This window comes from Bubalus bubalis, chromosome 1 (genome assembly GCF_019923935.1).
Source record: "Bubalus bubalis isolate 160015118507 breed Murrah chromosome 1, NDDB_SH_1, whole genome shotgun sequence".
NCBI lineage: Eukaryota > Metazoa > Chordata > Mammalia > Artiodactyla > Bovidae > Bubalus > Bubalus bubalis.
Genome location: NC_059157.1, coordinates 67,374,563 through 67,393,664, shown reverse-complemented (window position 1 = coordinate 67,393,664; position 19,102 = coordinate 67,374,563). Strand labels below are relative to the sequence as shown.

At 38.3% G+C, this 19,102-nt stretch overlaps 1 protein-coding gene across 6 annotated transcripts in view; it reads right to left on the bottom strand.

The window, feature by feature from the left end:
• LOC112577670 (RNA-binding protein cabeza) overlaps positions 1-19,102 on the bottom strand; it is a 199,875-nt gene that overhangs the window by 105,922 nt on the left and 74,851 nt on the right. Inside the window, exons 4-5 of one of the 6 annotated variants that reach the window (XR_006549985.1) lie at positions 3,360-3,533; positions 76-212 (exon numbers count right to left, since the gene is read on the bottom strand). The exons of 2 other annotated variants lie outside the window; for them this stretch is intronic. Coding sequence is in view for 1 of the 4 variants with exons in the window: in XM_025282275.2 (XP_025138060.1) it covers positions 149-212 (64 nt within the window). In the remaining 3 variants the exon portion in view is untranslated. Of the gene's footprint in view, positions 1-9; positions 213-3,359; positions 3,534-19,102 lie in introns of those variants that run through there. 3 more of the 6 variants (XM_025282275.2, XR_003108344.2, XR_006549986.1) reach the window with 3 other exon arrangements.

Here is a 19,102-nt window from a genome sequence, read left to right as displayed (position 1 = left end):
TGACCAGGATTACTGCTGGCTGGCAATGATGAGACAAAAGGTAGGCAGGCTGTGACGTAGACTGACCTCAGAGCTGGGAACTCCCAAACAAGAAACAGCAGCAGAATTCCTCTACACACAGAGCTGAGGTGGCAAGCAGACAAAATCCTCAGTGAATATACTGCTTTTCCTTCTTCATCTTCTGTTCCCCAGTAAATGCAAATATCAGTGTTCTAAAAAATAAATAGAAAATAGTTAAGAAGATGAATTAGAATTATGGTATGATGCCTATAGGCAAAAAATACAGCACTTGTAAGTGTCTATGTGTGTGTATATATATATACACACATATATACAATATACATATGTATGCATTGCAGAGCTTCCTTATTAGTTTATTATCATTCCTATTAAATTGGAAATCTCTACTGGAAATCCTATGGATTAATCCATATTGTTAAAAAGATCTAATCAGTTACAGAAAATACTTTAATGTTCTGTAACTGTCTTACAAAGCCCACCAAGTTTTTGAATTTTCATAAACACTTTTCTGCAGTGGTATGAATGGCAAGTCTCTTCTACAGCACCACAGCTCTATGAGGGGCTGGAAGGAGCTTCCTTTCATTACTAGGAGCTTTGGAAGGAACAAGAGAAGTGTGAAAAAAGGAAAAGAGATCCTTGTGATGTGGACTCATCAAATGAGTTTGATGTGGGGTTGAGCATCAAAAGAATTGGCGCTTTTGAACTGTGGTATTGCAGAAGACTCTTGAGAGTCTCTTGGACTGCAAGGAGATCCAACCAGTCCATTCTAAAGGAGATCAGTCTTGGGTGTTCATTGGAAGAACTGATGCTGAAGCTGAATACTTCCAATACCTGGCCACCTGATGTGACTCATTGGAAAAGACCCTGATGCTGGGAAATATTGAAGGCAGGAGGAGAAGGAGAAGACAGAAGATGAGATGGTTGGATGGCATCACTGACTCAATGGACATGAGTTTGGGTAAACTCCGGGAGTTGGTGATGGACAGGGAGGCCTGGTGCGCTGTGGTCCATGGGGTCACAGACAGCCAGACACAACTGAGCGACTGAATTGAACTCAATTTAGGGTCCTTGCAACATTTTTAGCTTAGTAAATATGATTGTGTGCTCAGTCCTGTCTTACTCTTTGCAAGCCCATGGACTGTATAGCCTGTCAGGCTCTTCTGTCCATGGAATGTTCCAGGCCAGAATACGGGAGTGGGTTGTCAATTCCTACTCCAGGGGATCTTCCTGACCCAGGGATCAAATCCACGTCTCTTGCATTGGTAAGTGGATTCTTTACCACTGAGCCACCTTGAAAGCCTTGTAACACATAAAAGACTATGTGTATACACTAAGCTATCACTTTACCCTGTAGAAAACTGGACAGGAAACAAATTTAGGATAGAATTGAAGAGGAGTAATTGCTTCTGGAAAACTCTAAGTGGTTACTTTTCATTAATTTCTTTGAAAATTCTATAAACAGCACCGATCACATGAAGCAAGCAAGATAAAGAACTTTTCATAGAAACCTGCATTCTCAACATTTTAACGTTAAAACAATTCGATTTAAAGCTAGTATTAACCTGGCATTTTCTTTTTGTGGAAAGGTAAGCACATTATTTCCGAATCACCAACATATGGCTGGCTTGCTTGATTTTATACACGTTACTTAACGCTGCCAGGCGCTGCGCTCTACCTGAGTATAGCCAACTACAAATAACTCAGCGTCAACACACGTTTAAAAATTAGGTTTCTTTGGAGATTTACAAGCAACATATTTAGCAACTAGAATATTTTATAAAATGCTGTGATTCATTGCCTTGTCAGTGAATCTAATGGTTTATTTTTAACTTCAATAGCGATTTTATTAGAGCTTTTAAAAGAGTTTTTAAAAGAGTCAACACTCTCTTCATAAACAAAATAAGGAAGAAACTTGACTTTGTATGGCAAATACTTAAGTGATTTCTGTGGAAAGGGAACAGAATCATCCAAAACATCTGGTTTATGGAAGGTAAGAAGGACCAAACAAAGGGGGAGTAAAAGTACTGAGGGGCAGAAGAAAACAGGAAAAAATAAAAACAAAAACAAATGAAGGATTCACAAATTTTGCAACTCTCAAAAGCTTTAGAAGGAAAAATTTAGTTTAGAAACTAACATATAAATATATTAATACCTTCTTTAAGAATCAGGTTGGTAGGAATGATAGGCAAAATGAAGAAAGATTTCTTTAAGGAACACTGAAAATACATATATATTTATATATGTGAATGGGGGAAAATATAAACCTACCCACTGATAAATTAGAAGCTGGATGAAGAACATCTGTTTTAACTTAGTTGCCATTTGTATAGGGTGATTCCATTAAATTCTTAGAAAAATATTTTCTAGTTTTAACAAAAAAATTAGTGTAACACTTACTATACCAAGAAATGACTTAATTTTGATTTTAGAACTATCGTTCTAAATCAAAGTCAGCTCTTTATAATTTTAACAAATTCATTTAACCTTCAGTATACCACAAGTAATAGTCATCACCGTTTACTATCTGGGTCCAATGAACATGTAATTACTATTTAAGTCAGTTTGTGAATAATTTACAGGACAATGAAAAACAACTTGACTAGAATTTTTCATGAGAATTTACACAGAACAAATCCAATTCTTAATATCTGTATTTTCCTGGTTTTGAAGGACAACATATCTGAAATGGGCAAGGCACTTTGGAACTGATAGCTTAACTACTGTCAGGCATGAACCTGTAAATACCTTGTAAATACCGATTCTAGATTTCAAAAACATGTCTAAAAGGTTCTAGACTTCTTTTTGTATTTGTATCAATATAATTCACAATGTGTTAACTTTGGAAACTTTGACAACGCAAAAGTATACTGAGGACAGGAGGACAGATATCTTCCTTGTTACAGAATTGCAAAATATTTTTTATTTTTAGATTTATTAATACCAATTATATCATTTCCATGTCACTTATTTTCTTCCAATTTCTTTTATTGCACACCGGCCTTGTGTGCTTGTCAACTTCTGAACTGTTTCAAAATATGCGGGTGTCAGCACCATAAAAGCAAGCCAGGGCAGGTGAGGTTCCTGTCACAAAATACTGAGTGATGAAGTCCTTGCTGTTAAGCAACTAACTTAATACTGAAGGAGGAAAATACTGTATTTCCTTTTTGCTTAAGAACTCTATTGTTATAGTGACTAGGTGAAGTGTTGGATATGTTAACTAATCTTACTTTGGTAATCATGTGCATAGCAGATCACCACATTATACCCCTTATAAAGGGTGATATGTCAATTATATAATAAGCTGGGGGAGAAAAGAACTATACTGTTCACTCACTGACCCTCAGGTTTGAGAAAATTCATCTAGGATGCTGTCATCTGAAGACAGTGGCTGGAGATGTTGCTTATATACTCAATGTCACCATCATCAGTTGTGTCTGGAATGTTACTATCAGTCCCTGCATTCATCCACTAATTCATCTAATTGAAGCATCTTCGTAGGCCAACTTTCTTCTCTTTAACATTGGGGACAGAAAATAGAAAATACTGAATTCTCTACTATATTTGCTAAAAATTCAAAACAAAAAGACAACAAAGATAGTCTCCAGACATTTTCTTTTTACATTCTTGAAAGACAATACAGTCTTGGGCTATGCTATTAAAAACCTGAAGATAACACAATAAAGATGACATTTCACTACTGCATTATCCTTTTAGGCACTTGCATTAAGTTCCTTTGGCTTATTATTTTAGTCTTTATATCCCACAGTTGGAAACAAATGACGAATTAATTTCCATAATCATAAAAGGTCAAAATGATGAAAGATATATAGGAAAAAAACAATCATTAAGATTCCATAATATATGTTCGATTTATAAAAAGTCTGATGAAACGTGAAAGTTAAGTCACTTAGTCGTGTCCCGACTCTTTGCAACGCCATGGACTGTAGCCCACCAGGCTCCTCCATCCATGGGATTCTCCAGGCAAAAAAACTGGAGTGGGTTGCCATTGCCTTCTCCAGGTGATCTACCCGACCCATGGATCGAACTCAGGTCTCCCGCACTGCAGGCAGACGCTTTTAACCTCTGAGCCACCAGGGAAGCCGCATCAAAAGTTCTGATGGACACATGTTAATACCAAGATACAATGTTTTTTCCTATTAAAAAACACATTCATTGAAACTTTAAAAAAGAATAAAAGTCATGTAATACAATCCTTCCTACCAAACAACTTCAAACTAAAACTGGGTCCAAAGAACCCTGACAGTATACCAAGGGTTAATGCATTTCAAGATAATTTAATAAAATTCATGTATAACCATTTACAGTATTAAAATTATAAATGCAATCTTTCTCTTATTAATTTAAAATTGTTTATAACCATAAAAAATCTCTTAAAAATTGAGATTTTACTCAATGTTCACTAGCATGCAGTAAAACAATTATTGTCGTGGCAGGCCATAATTAAAAAATAATAATAAAATCAAACTAAACCATAAAAGAATTCCATGGAATCTTGGCCCTATGCATAGATAAATTTTGGTTTAGAGTTTTAATAGATAAAAGACAGTTGTAAATAATATGCATAGTCACAATTCCCAACTATGGGTACTATTGATTCTCTGAGATAAAATATTTCCACTGAAGCACCGGTTTACATTTTCCATTTGAAAATTAAGCCAAGTGAAAGTTCACTGAATTTTTAAACACTTTTAAAAATGGTAAAATCCAAGTAACAAGATTTTATTTTTATAAATGAAGAATGGTCTTTCTCTAGCTGTTTTTAAGGAAGGGATTCAGTATCTCACTTGCAATCAAATTCTCCATTAAAAACACATTTCAATGATTAACACCTATGAAGTCACTTCATATCTTATTTAAATGATATCTAATGAATACCTCATGACTTCCAACTGTTTTCATGAAATCTCCAATTTCTTCTGCATTATCAAGTGACACCTGTTTGAGTATTGAATTTAAAGGTATTTCTGCAATGCTACTTTAATGAGCACTTGGATTCTTGGCTCAGGTTCCTGGAAATGCAGAAGGAATTGAAAGGCTATTCCTATTGGGTAATATTACCTAAATTTCACTGTAGATGATTTTGGCGATGCAATTTATGCAAAAGGAAAGACAAACAGTAAGATGTTTCAGTAAGCATTAGAAGAAAAATATGTAAGTACCAAGACAATTGCAAAGCTGTAATTATTGAAACTTTTTACTTAAACAATAAAAAATCCAGGTAAATGATTCAGAGAACTCTTGGTGTTCTCCAAGGTGAGACTTGAAAAGAAAGTTTTAACAGTTGAACAAGGGGAAAAAAAAAAAAAACAAAACAAGAAAAGCTTATCAAGAAGTTGTAACTCCAAACATTTTATGCAAATAGATGAGATTAGCTTTATAAACCAAGGGTCAATGAAAAGTTCAGTTCAGTTCAGTCGCTCAGTCCGACTCTTTGGGACCCTATGAATCACAGCACGCCAGGCCTCCCTGTCCAGCACCAACTCCCGGAGTTCACTCAAACTCATGTCCCATTGAGTCAGTGATGCCGTCTAGCCATCTCATCCTCTGTCGTCCCCTTCTCCTCCTGCCCCCAATCCCTCCCAGAATCAGGGTCTTTCCCAAAGAGTCAACTCTTCGCATGAGGTGGCCAAAGTACTGGAGTTTCAGCTTTAGCATCAGTCCTTCCAATGAATACCCAGGACTGATCTCCTTTAGGATGGACTGGTTGGATCTCCTTGCAGTCCAAGGGACTCTCAAGAGTCTTCTCCAACACCACAGTTCAAAAGGATCAATTCTTTGGCGCTCAGCTTTCTTCACAGTCCAACTCTCACATCCATACATGACCACAGGAAAAACCATAGCCTTGACTAGATGGACCTTTGTTGGCAAAGTAGTATCTCTGCTTTTGAATATGCTATCTAGGTTGGTCATAACTTTCCTTCCAAGGAGTAAGCGTCTTTTAATTTCATGGCTGCAGTCACCATCTGCAGTGATTTTTGGAGCCCAGAAAAATAAAGTCTGCCACTGTTTCCACTGTTTCCCCATCTATTTGCCATGAAGTGGTGGGACCAGATGCCATGATCTGAGTTTTCTGAATGTTGAGCTTTAAGCCAACTTTCTCACTCTCCTCTTTAGTGTATATAAAATCCAACACTTAGTGTCAAAGAACAAGAAAAAAAGGTACAATTTCAAATAACGGTCCTGGGATGTCACTGAAAGGTGAAAACTACAGTGTATCTTCCGTCATAAATTAAAAGTTTTTGGAAAAAAATTTTAAAAATACAATAAATGGTCAATTATTGCCATTTTATAGCTGGGTATAATAATGGGCACAGTAAAGGTGGAGCCTGGAGTTTTAGTTATCAGAATATACTTATAATTTCTTGAAAAATAAATAAAAACTAGTGTATATAATTTAAATTGCAAGATAATTTTTCTTGTAGTAGTACCTATTGAAAGATGGCTGTGTGATTGTTCAATTGGATGGGTGCCAGGAAAATCAACTTACCTAAACACATTTTGCTCAACTGAGGGCCTCAACATTTAAAATTAGACCACAAGAGCTTCTTGCCCTTTCCCAGGGGTTCTCGTTTCAGATGTAAATACTCTTCAGAGATCCGTAACAGAAGCGACGGACACTCATGAGTAAAACAGCTGCCCAGATTGCTCTGCACTGCAACCTGAGGGACTTACATATTTTTGCCCAAGGCCAAATCTGCTCATACCTTCCAGGTCTATCAGCTGTAACTTGCTGTCAGCTGCTCCCATAGGAGTGCAGTAGCGTCACTCACGTTCCCTATTCGGAGCCTCACTAGGAGACACTAGTGCTTGATTGACACAAGCGTTAACAGAAGGACATACGAATCTGAGGACCTCTTCAACTCTAAAATTCTACCTCCATGACTCAAAGTAATTTATCAACTTACAGTTGATAAAGATGACAAGCATTTTAACTAGAAAGATGATATGCTGTCATAAAAGTTGTGGAAACAGCCCTGACCAATATGTTTTATAGTCTTTTTAGTGAATTTCAGGGGAAGGAAATGCTTTTGAAATAGCCATACACCCTACCCATTCAATCCTCCAGTTATTTATCTTCACTACTTTCTTTACTGGGGAAAAAGAATTTCAAACAGATGTTTATTTAAAAGCTAAACATGAGCTTATATTCAAACTGGAGTTTGTGCTTATCTCCTAAAGACTATATACTGAATAAAATACAATAGTGAAGATTTAAGACGCTTGATGACATAGATAAGTGCATGAGAGAGGTAAAATAATTGTCCTGGCAACAGAAACAAGTATCTCTTGTAAATGATACAGCAAAATAAAGAAGAGTTTCTCTGTTCTGAATTATTCTCAGAAGGCTTATGCTACAAACTGCATTCAATAAATCCACTATTCATTTTGTTTGCCTCTCTAGTTTATAGAAAAATGAAATTTACAATCAAAATTAAGAGTATCAAGTTAGAGATTTTAAGTTAAAAAAGTTCATAGAATCAAAGGAGCTAGAGAAAGAGCTCAGACAATTTCTGTTCCAAAATGAAACACCCTCATGGATGCTGTGCTGCATTATCTTGCAAACATGGAAACTAGAATATTTTTAAAGAAAATTAATTCTAACTCTAGGTTTTTAAAAATCCAGGAGGATAATTATGATAAAGAGTACCTGTGATATTTACTTAGAATTAATAATGTCTGTCCACTGTCTTCAGTTAAACACTAGTTTCTCTGAAGAAACATAATTATTAAGAAATTATTTGGTGGCACATAAGTGTAGGAAAAAAATGTTTAAATGTAAAACTAACAGGGTAACTGCTGCTGCTGCTAATCTTTTCCAATTGCTCTTCAAAGTAACAGGTGCTCTCTATCAGATTTGAAAAGCCTAATAATTTATAATCTCTATCCAAATATGAAATATAATGGAAAGTGGTGCTTTCTTCTCCTGAAATTGTTTATAGTGTGTATACACACACACACACACACACACACACACACACACACACACATACATCCTTTGAGACTGGAGCATGAATCCTATTAAACTCAACTATACTCTCCCCATTCCTAAAATAGATTTGACATACAGACATAAGCACAAGGTCAAGGTCATAGATCAGTAAGAAAGATTACCAACAGAACTGATGTAACAGCTGGCATTTGATCAAAGCTCCTGGGGTTTTTAGTATAGTGAGGAGACACTCTGCCTTTACTCACAGGGTACACTCTGTTTTAAAAATGTTCCCCATCTTTGAAGACAAGATCTTTATGCACTTTTTGTTACAAAGTATGTTCTGTTAAAAACTGTTGTATTGGATATGGAATAAAAAAAAAGAAACTAGTGTATGTATGTTTCAGAATCATGAGTTTTTAGGTGTATGTATATTTATGCTTAAATATTTATGTATTCATGTTATAACTGATCCCTGCCACATGACAAATTTGAAATTACTTTAACTTATAGGTTCCTGAATCCACTGTGCTCCCCTAGGCCTCCAAGCCTTTGTACCAGCTAAAATGGAAACTGTCTATTGCTCAACATCTTGGGTCGCTTCTTCTCAAATACAGATTTAACTAATAAAAAATTGGTTCAACCAGAAAAACTTTACAATGTATCCATTGTCTTCCATGATAATTTCCAAATTATCCATATAGGAAGAATCTTTGGTTAACAACAGCAGCAACAAAAATGATTCTTAATGGAGTATATTAATTGTGTGATTAATAAAAACATGCCTTTTGTTTCAGCTGTTCAAGCAAAAAACTTAATTTATCTTAAATTACATTTATGAAACCAAGAGTTATGTGATGAATGTTCTTACTGAACCATTCTGATCAAGAAATTATTTTTAAGAATGCATAAAATGCATTCTTAATGTTGGGGTAAATTTATAATAGAAGTGCTTTTCTTGTTAAATTAAGTATCATCTGCTGTAGCTGCATATAATTTGCAAATTATGATACATGAATATATAAATGTTCTCAGTTATCAGTTTTTCATTTTGCAAAATTGTTTTTGAAGAATTAAGTCGATTTGAATGAAAATACCAGAATTGTACTATCCTAGAAGATCTGCTAGTTTCTTGATAGCAAAGAAAAAAGGACAAAAATATTTATCAAATTAAATACCACTGCAAATGGAACTTCCTTTACCAGTCTGAAGCAGACCATGAGTTTATCAAAATTACCAGTAATGGGCACCAATTTGTACAACAAATTTTGATAACAAAATCTGTTGACATATTTTCTATTTTAAAAGAAAACAGAATTCCTTGTAAAATATACTAAAGTCTCTTTAGAGGAATCACTCATCAATTAATAAATATGTCTTGGGTGAAAGTGTTGCCCTGCTGGGTGAACTTTGATTTTCCAGAAACAGTATAAACATCACGATATCCCACTTGCCCATAATGGCCCACAACACAAAGTTTTCTAGATTAAGGGTTTTAGTCTGTGGCAGAGAGCTATCACTACAGACACAATCCACGGACAGAAAGGCACAGTGATGATGTATGTGGGAAGGGAAAAAGTCAACGAACCTAACAGGTTCCTGCCCGAGGGGATTAATAAGCAAAACAACAAGAATATGCACAATGTACCTGGAGAACTTCCATGTCTTTAAATATTAACAGGTAACATTAAAATAGGGTTTTCAGCTAGGTAGATGAAACTACTGGCATGCTGTTGGTGTGCTATTTACTTTCAAAGGTTTCACTCTGAATGTGAAACTGTCACCCATGCCTTTCTACAATGACTCTTTTGCCCATCGGTACACAGAAGGACGCAACTCAGCAACTAAACAACACACAAGCAAATGTCTGAAGTGACGTCTGAAGTCAGGCACCACTGAGGTCAAACTGCCAGTACCTGCCAGTCTGAGATCCAGCTTTGCTGGTGCCAAGGTCTCGGGCATGCTCAGTCTATGAGCCGGGCAGTTGGTATAGCCTCAGCCATGGCACCTGACACTCAGCTAGAGACTAGAGTGCAGGCAGTGAGGAGGCTTTACAAGAGGCTCCTACGAGTTGGAGAAGAAACAGGGAGAATAGTCTAGGTCTGTGCTTTCTTGACTTCACTTATTGGACTAAAAATATTTCAGATCATTACCTTTTAAGGTAATTAAGAGCATTAGAAACAACTGCTACTATGAGCATTATTTAATAAAATTGAAACATTTTAACACTGAAAAATGAAATACTTTAGCCTTGTGAGGATTTCTATAATATACCTCATTTTTCTTATTTTCTTTCTTTTCATTTTGGTGGTGACAGAATGGTGACATGTGCACTGGCACATACAGATGCCATCCTGACACTTCTCTGTTTAGCAGTTTGTTCAATGCCAATATCAATTACTTACATTCTTATATCAATATTTCCTCTATTTATATTTTATTGTTCTGATATTGATCGTGTTTTCAATTGTAGAACTTATGTAAAATTAATAATTTGTTTTGTTGTAATTAAATTATTGTTATTACACGTGTGTGTGTGTGCGTCCTCAGTCATAGTCAACTCTTTGTGATCCCATGGACTGTAGCCTGCTGGGATCCTCTGTCCATAGAGTTTTCCAGGCAAGAATAATGGAGTGGGTTGCCATTTCCTACTGCAGGGGATATTCCAGACCCAGGGATCGAACCTGCATCTCTTGCATCTCCTGCACTGGCAGGCTGATTCTTTACCACGGCACCAAGCCGGGAAGACCTGTCATTACACATGAGACTATGACTAAGTCATAAGAGTGGGAAAAATAAGAAAGAAAAGAACCTTTTGCTCAGAATCCTTTCCTCTTTTCACTCACACAATTTCTACTATCATCAACATTTGATGATAAAATATATCATAATTAAAAAATGCATCACAGAATGATGTTCCAGTGGCTCACAATCAAGCTAAAAGAATCAGGTATCTTTTCTATTCCCTAAGTCTCAGCTGAGGCCACACCCTCTTCCTCCTTGGGCAGCCTTCCCTAAACTACACAGGCTGAAGCACATTTCTCATCTCTGGGACTTCACAGACTCAGTAGATCTTTCAATCATCTCATTACAAAACTATTTTGTGTTGTTTATGCATGGCCTTCAGCTGGAGTGTAAACTTCTTCTGGACAAGGATTACACTTTTGTCATCTTACATCCTAGCACCTGGCAGAGACAGCACTCCCAGCAGAACACGCAAGTCAAACTCCTAAAGCCTCAGACTATAAAATGAAGGGTGGGCTGTCATAATTGTAAGGTACTTTAAGATTGAAGACAGAATGATAATGCTATTATAATGTTTGGTTTCAAATTCAAGACATCATCCCCTCCCCTGAATGTAACAAAAACTTCTACAAAATTAAAGAGTAATAAAGTATTTTATTCTACACAAGAAGTTCTGTGGTTTTGGAAAACACGCACATTCTGTTAGAAAAATTCAAGATCTAGATATTTAGAAGTGAATCTTTAACATCTGTATATAAAATAAAGATCATTCAGTTTCCTTTAAAAATCAGTGTCTTCCTGGCTAAGGTTTATAAGGCTGTGCGGGCGCAGGAGGGCCTAGAGGAGCTATCCCACGTTGAAGGTCAGGAAGGGCGGTGGTGAGGAGATACCCCTCATCCAAGGTAAGAGGCAATGGCTGTGCTTTGCTGGAGCAGCCGTGAAGAGATACCCCACACCCAAGGTAAGAGAAACCCAAGTAAGACAGTAGGTGTTGCAAGAGGGCATCAGAGTGCAAACACACTGAAACCACACTCACAGAAAACTATTCAATCTAATCACACGAGGACCACAGCCTTGTCTAACTCAATGAAACTAAGCCATGCCCGTGGGGCAACCCAAGATGGGCAGGTCATGGTGGAGAGATCTGACAGAATGTGGTCCACTGGAGAAGGGAATGGCAAACCACTTCAGTATTCTTGCCTTGAGAACCCCATGAACAGTATGAAAAGGCAAAATGATAGGATACTGAAAGAGGAACTCCCCAGGTCAGTAGGTGCCCAATATGCTACTGGAGATCAGTGGAGAAATAACTCCAGAAAGAATGAAGAGATGGAGCCAAAGCAAAAAGAATACCCAGCTGTGGATGTGACTGGTGATAGAAGCAAGGTCCAATGCTGTAAAAAGCAATATTGCATAGGAACCTGGAATGTCAGGTCCATGAATCAGGGCAAATTGGAAGTGGTCAAACAAGAGATGGCAAGAGTGAATGTCGACATTCTAGAATCAGCAAACTGAAATGGACTGGAATGGGTGAATTTAACTCAGATGACCATTATATCTACTACTGCGGGCAGGAATCCCTCAGAAGAGATGGAGTACCCATCATGGTCAACAAAAGAGTTCGAAATGCAGTACTTGGATGCAATCTCAAAAACAACAGAATGATCTCTGTTCGTTTCCAAGGCAAACCATTCAATTTCACAGTAATCCAAGTCTATGCCCCAACCAATAATGCTGAAGAAGCTGAAGTTGAGTGGTTCTATGAAGACCTACAAGACCTTTTAGAACTAATACCCAAAAAAGATGTCCTTTTCATTATCGGGGACTAGAATACAAAAGTAGGAAGTCAAGAAACACCTGGAGTAACAGGCAAATTTGGCCTTGGAATATGGAATGAAGCAGGGCAAAGACTAATAGAGTTTTGCCAAGTAAATGCACTGGTCATAACAAACACCCTCTTCCAACAACACAAGAGAAGACTCTATACATGGACATCACCAGATGGTCAACACCGAAATCAGATTGATTATATTCTTTGCAGCCAAAGATGGAGAAGCTCTATACAGTCAACAAAAACAAGACCAGGAGCTGACTGGGGCTCAGATCATGAAGTCCTTATTGCCAAACTCAGACTTAAATTGAAGAAAGTAGGGAAAACCACTAGACCATTCAGGTATGACCTAAATCAAATCCCTTATGATTATACAGTGCAAGTGAGAAATAGATTTAAGGGCCTAGATCTGATAGATAGAGTGCCTGATGAACTATGGAATGAGGTTCGTGACATTGTACAGGAGACAGGGATCAAGACCATCCTCATGGAAAAGAAAAGCAAAAAAGCAAAATGGCTGTCTGGGAAGGCCTTACAAATAGCTGTGAAAAGAAGAGAAGTGAAAAGCAAAGGAGAAACGGAAAGATATAAACATCTGAATGCAGAGTTCCAAAGAATAGCAAGAAGAGATAAGAAAGCCTTCTTCAGCGATCAATGCAAAGAAATAGAGGAAAACAACAGAATGGGAAAGACTAGAGATCTCTTCAAGAAAATCAGCGATACCAAAGGAACATTTCATGCAAAGATGGGCTCGATAAAGGACAGAAATGGTATGGACCTAACAGAAACAGAAGATATTAAGAAGAGATGGCAAGAATACACAGAAGAACTGTACAAAAAAGATCTTCACAACCCAGATAATCACGATGGTGTGATCACTGACCTAGAGCCAGACATCCTGGAATGTGAAGTCAAGTGGGCCTTAGAAAGCATCACTACGAACAAAGCTAGTGGAGGTGATGGAATTCCAGTTGAGCTATTCCAAATCCTGAAAGATGATGCTGTGAAAGTGCTGCACTCAATATGCCAGCAAATTAGGAAAACTCAGCAGTGGCCACAGGACTGGAAGAGGTCAGTTTTCATTCCAATCCCAAAGAAACGCAATGCCAAAGAATGCTCAAACTACCGCACAAATGCACTCATCTCACATGCTAGTAAAGTAATGCTCAAAATTCTCCAAGCCAGGCTTCAGCAATATGTGAACCATGAACTTCCAGTTGTTCAAGCTGGTTTTAGAAAAGGCAGAGGAACCAGAGATCAAATTGCCAACATCCGCTGGATCAAGGAAAAAGCAAGAGAGTTCCAGAAAAGCATCTATTTCTGTTTTACTGACTATGCCAAAGCCTTTGACTGTGTGGATCACAATAAACTGTAGAAAATTCTGAAAGAGATGGGAATACCAGACCACCTGACCTGCCTCTTGAGAAATCTGTATGCAGGTCAGGAAGCAACAGTTAGAACTGGACATGGAACAACAGACTGGTTCCAAATAGGAAAAGGAGTACGTCAAGGCTGTATATTGTCACCCTGTTTATTTAACTTATATGCAGAGTACATCATGAGAAAAGCTGGACTGGAAGAAACACAAGCTGGAATCAAGATTGCCAGGAGAAATATCAATAACCTCAGATATGCAGATGACATCACCCTTATGGCAGAAAGTGAAGAGGAACTCAAAAGCCTCTTGATGAAAGTGAAAGAGGAGAGTGAAAATGTTGGCTTAAAGCTGAACATTCAGAAAACAAAGATCATGGCATCCGGTCCCATCACTTCATGGGAAATAGATGGGGAAACAGTGGAAACAGTGTCAGGCTTTATTTTTCTGGGCTCCAAAATCACTGCAGATGGTGACTGCAGCCATGAAATTAAAAGACGCTTACTCCTTGGGAGGAAAGTTATGACCAACCTAGATAGCATATTCAAAAGCAGAGACATTACTTTGCCAACAAATGTCTGTCTAGTCAAGGCTATGGTTTTCCCTGTGGTCATGTATGGATGTGAGAGTTGGACTGTGAAGAAGGCTGAGCACTGAAGAATTGATGCTTTTGAACTGTGGTGTTGGAGAAGACTCTTAAGAGTCCCTTGGACTGCAAGGAGATCCAACCAGTCCATTCTGAAGGAGATCAGCCCTGGGATTTCTTTGGAGGGAATGGTGCTAAAGCTGAAACTCCAGTACTTTGGCCACCTCTTGTGAAGAGTTGACTCATTGGAAAAGACTCTGATGCTGGGAGCGATTGAGGGCAGGAGGAGAAGGGGATGACAGAGGATGAGATGGCTGGATGGCATCACTGACTCGATGGACGTGAGTCTGGGTGAACTCTGGGAGTTGGTGCTGGACAGGGAGGCCTGGTGTGCTGCGATTCATGGGGTCGCAAAGTGTTGGACACGACTGAGCGACTGATCTGATCTGATCTGATACTCACAGACTATAAACAAGAATGAGCAATCGTTTCAATATTCTGGTATCATAAAGCTTTTCATCATTTTCCTCTCCCAAACTACTCATTGCACAGAAGTTGAATAAAATCTATTTATATGAAACATTTCATTGTTAAATTTTATTACAATGAAGACTATATTTAAGAAAGAAGTATCATATTGAAAGATTCAATCCTTAAAAACTCAGAAAAACCAAATTCATCCTAAAAAGGACATAATGATATGGGGAAAGAAAGGCTTCATGAATTAACTTTGCATCATATATTAAGCACAAGTGAGAAATTATTTCTTTTTGGTCATTTGACAATTAAACCACTGAAGTAGATAATAATTATATACCACACAACTTGAACCCTTTAAATTGTGTGACAGTGAAAGATGATCAGTCTTGTCCAATTCTTTGCAGCCTCATGGACTATACAGTTCATGGAATTCTCCAGGCCAGAATACTGGATTGGGTAGCCTTTCCCTCCTCCAGGGGATCTTCCCAACCCAGGGATCAAACCCAGGTATCCCGCATTGCAGGTGGATTCTTTACCACCTGAGTCACAAGGGACACCCAAGAATACTGGAGTGGGTAGCCTATCCCTTCTCCAGGGAATCTTCCTGACCCAGTAATCCAACCGGGGTCTCCCGCACTGCAGGTGAATTGTTCAAACTGGTCAAAGCTATCCTTAGGATGATCTTTTGCTGAAGTGTTTCAAGTATGAGCTTGTACTGTGTCTGGCTAAATAAAAACAATATCCCGCCAGAAAGTGATTCAATTAGAATATGTAAAAGTGATCAAATTATTTTTAAAAGACTTTATACCTGAAAATGTGAAAACCAATTAAACAAAACAAACATTATCCAAGCAGGTGTGGAATACTGATGAAAGAAGAGTCAACGTGTCACTGTCTTTTCTATTTCGTCCATATCTGCATGCTATCAGCAGTAATATCAAATCAAGGGAATTTCCCTCCTTTAACCTGTGTTAAAGGATTAAACTTCCCCCACCTGCCTCATGCAGGATATCAAATCTAAACGATGTCTTTCAGGTCTGAGGAGGCTAATAAGTCATGTGGGTTCAGAAAATAGCTAATTTTGATGTGGATGGAGACAAGTCTGACAAGTCTACATTTTGTTTTTAGTACATATTAAAGATTTTCTGAAATGTACAGTAAGTCTTTAATATGTACTAAAAACAAAATGTATCATACTATGCTCCAAAAGCTACTAAAGCATTTGTTTTAAAGTAATTACATTATGAAATCAAGTTTCCTTGCCTATCATAAAATATTGTGGGGATTTGGGGGGAGATACTTAATTCACTGGGACTACTGACTTCTTTTCAAACCTAAACTGACAAATATCCTAGCCTCCATAACACTGGGAATACAAACTTATGAACTTGTATAAAAATGGCACAGCAGCTCATTTTTATAGAGAAACCTATCTTCCTTTGATGATTCTACCACTAGCTATCATTTTCCTAAGAGAAAATGGATTCTACAAACATAATGGGACCAATTAGGAAAGAGTTGAAAGGTCACCTGCCTAACCCATCATCCCATGTAATGCTTAAACCCCTTTAATAACCTGTATGCTAACACTGGTTGTCTAGGTTACTTCTGAAAACCTCCAGTGACCATGGATGGTATTCTAAGGTGGTATTTTTTAGAATCAGATGGCTCTGGGTTTAATTTCTGGCTCTTTCACTTAGCCAGCTGCATGACTTTGGGCAAGTTACCTACTCTCAAAAGTTTTATTTATAAATAAATAAATAACCAATACCACCTTCATAGCGCCTCTGTGGGGACTAAACCGACAATGCTCATGTAGTGCTCAGCACAGTGCCAGGGCTCAGGGAGGGTACTCAGCAAGGATTACCCACTATTCAGAGAACTCATTCCATGTTTGCACAGCTGCAATAGTATGATATTCGTCCTTGTGCTGGACTATAATCTGTCTCCTTTACACTGATCATTAGTCCTTTGGGGGCCACAGAAAAAAAGGCTAATCCTTCAATTATCCTTCAAACATTAGAAACATTATTCCACTGACTAAATCCATCACCTTGTTAAGGTCTAGATAAGACAGTTAAATTCCATTCTTGAAGGAGTCTGCTGCTGCTGCTGCTAAGTCGCTTCAGTCGTGTCTGACTCTGTACGACCCCATAGACGGCAGCCCACAAGGCTCCTCTGTCCATGGGATTTTCCAGGCAAGAGTACTGGAGTGGGTTGCCATTGCCTTCTCCGGTTGAAGGAGTCTAGCAAAGGACAAACAAAGGAATACACACACATGCACCTGGGCACCCCTCTGCAAGGATGACATTCTTTATAAATTCCTGACGGGCCAAAGTAGCACATAAATACTCCTGGGAGCTCTCCACCACAGACTGCTGGCTCCTACTGAGTTTGTTGTTTAGTCTCTAAGTCCTGTCTGACTCTTTGCAACCCCATGGACTGTAGCCCACCATGCTCCTCTGTCCATGGGATTTCCCAGGCAGGCACACTGGAGTGGGTTGCCATTTTCTTCTCCAGGGGATCTTCCCAACCCAGAGACTGAACCTGCATCTTCTGTATTACACGTGGATTCTTTACCACTGAGCTACTAGGGAAGCCCGTTACTGAGTTTACTGCACATTAAAAAAAAAAAAAAATGCTCTCCCCCAAGTGCTTTAGGCCTTATCTCCTTCTCCAATGAAATACCAAGTTATGCTTTCTTTGATTCTTCTCCTGAGGTTGGTTAATATTATATTGGTATTACATTCATTCCCATTTTAACATACAAGCAATTGAGTGACTAGCCAGTAAGTGGTTCATCCAAAACCAATTGAGGTTCTTCTGAGTTCCAGCCTTCCCTGTGAGTTGACATTGCCATGGACTATAAAGATGAGTTTGAAAACATTTGGCAAAGCAAATGACTTTATAGCACCTGTAGAACTCTAGATTACTTTCCCTACTCTAAAATCTGTGTCTGTTGTTGCTCTTGCTTTTATCAGAAAGATCACATAGCACAGTGGTTAAGAGAACAGTCACTGGATTCCTGACTCCGGCATTTGTCAGTGGGTAGCTCTGGTCAAGACCCTGATGCTGGGAAAGACTGAAGGCAGGAGAAGGAGAGGACAACAGAGGATGAGATGGTTGGAGGCATTACTGAGTTGATGGACATGAGTTTGAGCAAGCTCCGGGAGTTGGTGACGGACAGGGAAGCCTGGTGTGCTGCAGTCCACGGGGTCACAAACAGCCGGACACGACGGAGCGACTGAACAGAACTGAACTCTGGGCAAGCGACCAATGTGTTCTGGGACTTGGTTTCTTTAACTGTAAAACTGAACTAATATTATCTACCTCCTCAAGCTGTTCTATGACATGGAATGGAATACGCCTGGCATTTTCTAAGCATGAGATTAACATTAAAATTCTACCAACAGAGCTGAGGCTAGGGGACTTTATCAAATTGTCTTCACTTTCCAGTCAGCCCACATAAAGCTCCTTGTGAGCTGAGACATCGTCTTTGGCATTTGTATCTCCATGCCTGATACTGTCTGTTAAATGCTTCAACATATTCTATATATATCCTGAAAAACTAAAAAAAATAGTTTAGATCTGCATTTTAATAATCTAGCTAATAAACTCTTTAACTTTATGATTTTGTAATACATGTTTACTTAAGCCAAAGGGTCATTAATTTCATGTACAAAACATGCCTATCATTTTTTTCCTTCCCTGGACTTTTTCCATAAAGAACCTACTCCCTGATCCCTAGCCCCAGGGAATGGACCACGTTGAGAATGTGACTAAACAGGACCAATTCCTTTCGTCTCCTGGGATATGTAATTCACAGAGACTGAAAACCTTCATTTTGGGGTTGCTTTAATGAGGCCATACTTCACAGCTCATACAGAGGAGTCAGTATGCTGAGAGAAAAGAATGAAGGAGGTGCAGAGACAGAAGCAGAATGAGGAAGGCAAAAAGGGAGAGAGAACAGGCAGCAAGGAGCTGATGAACGGTTTTCCAGTTTCAAGGAAGTGCAATGCTCTTCTATCATTGGATTCCTGAAGAGCCTACTACATGCCTCTAATAAATCTCCCTCTGCTTGAGCTTTATTGAATAGGCTTCTTTCTGTTCCAT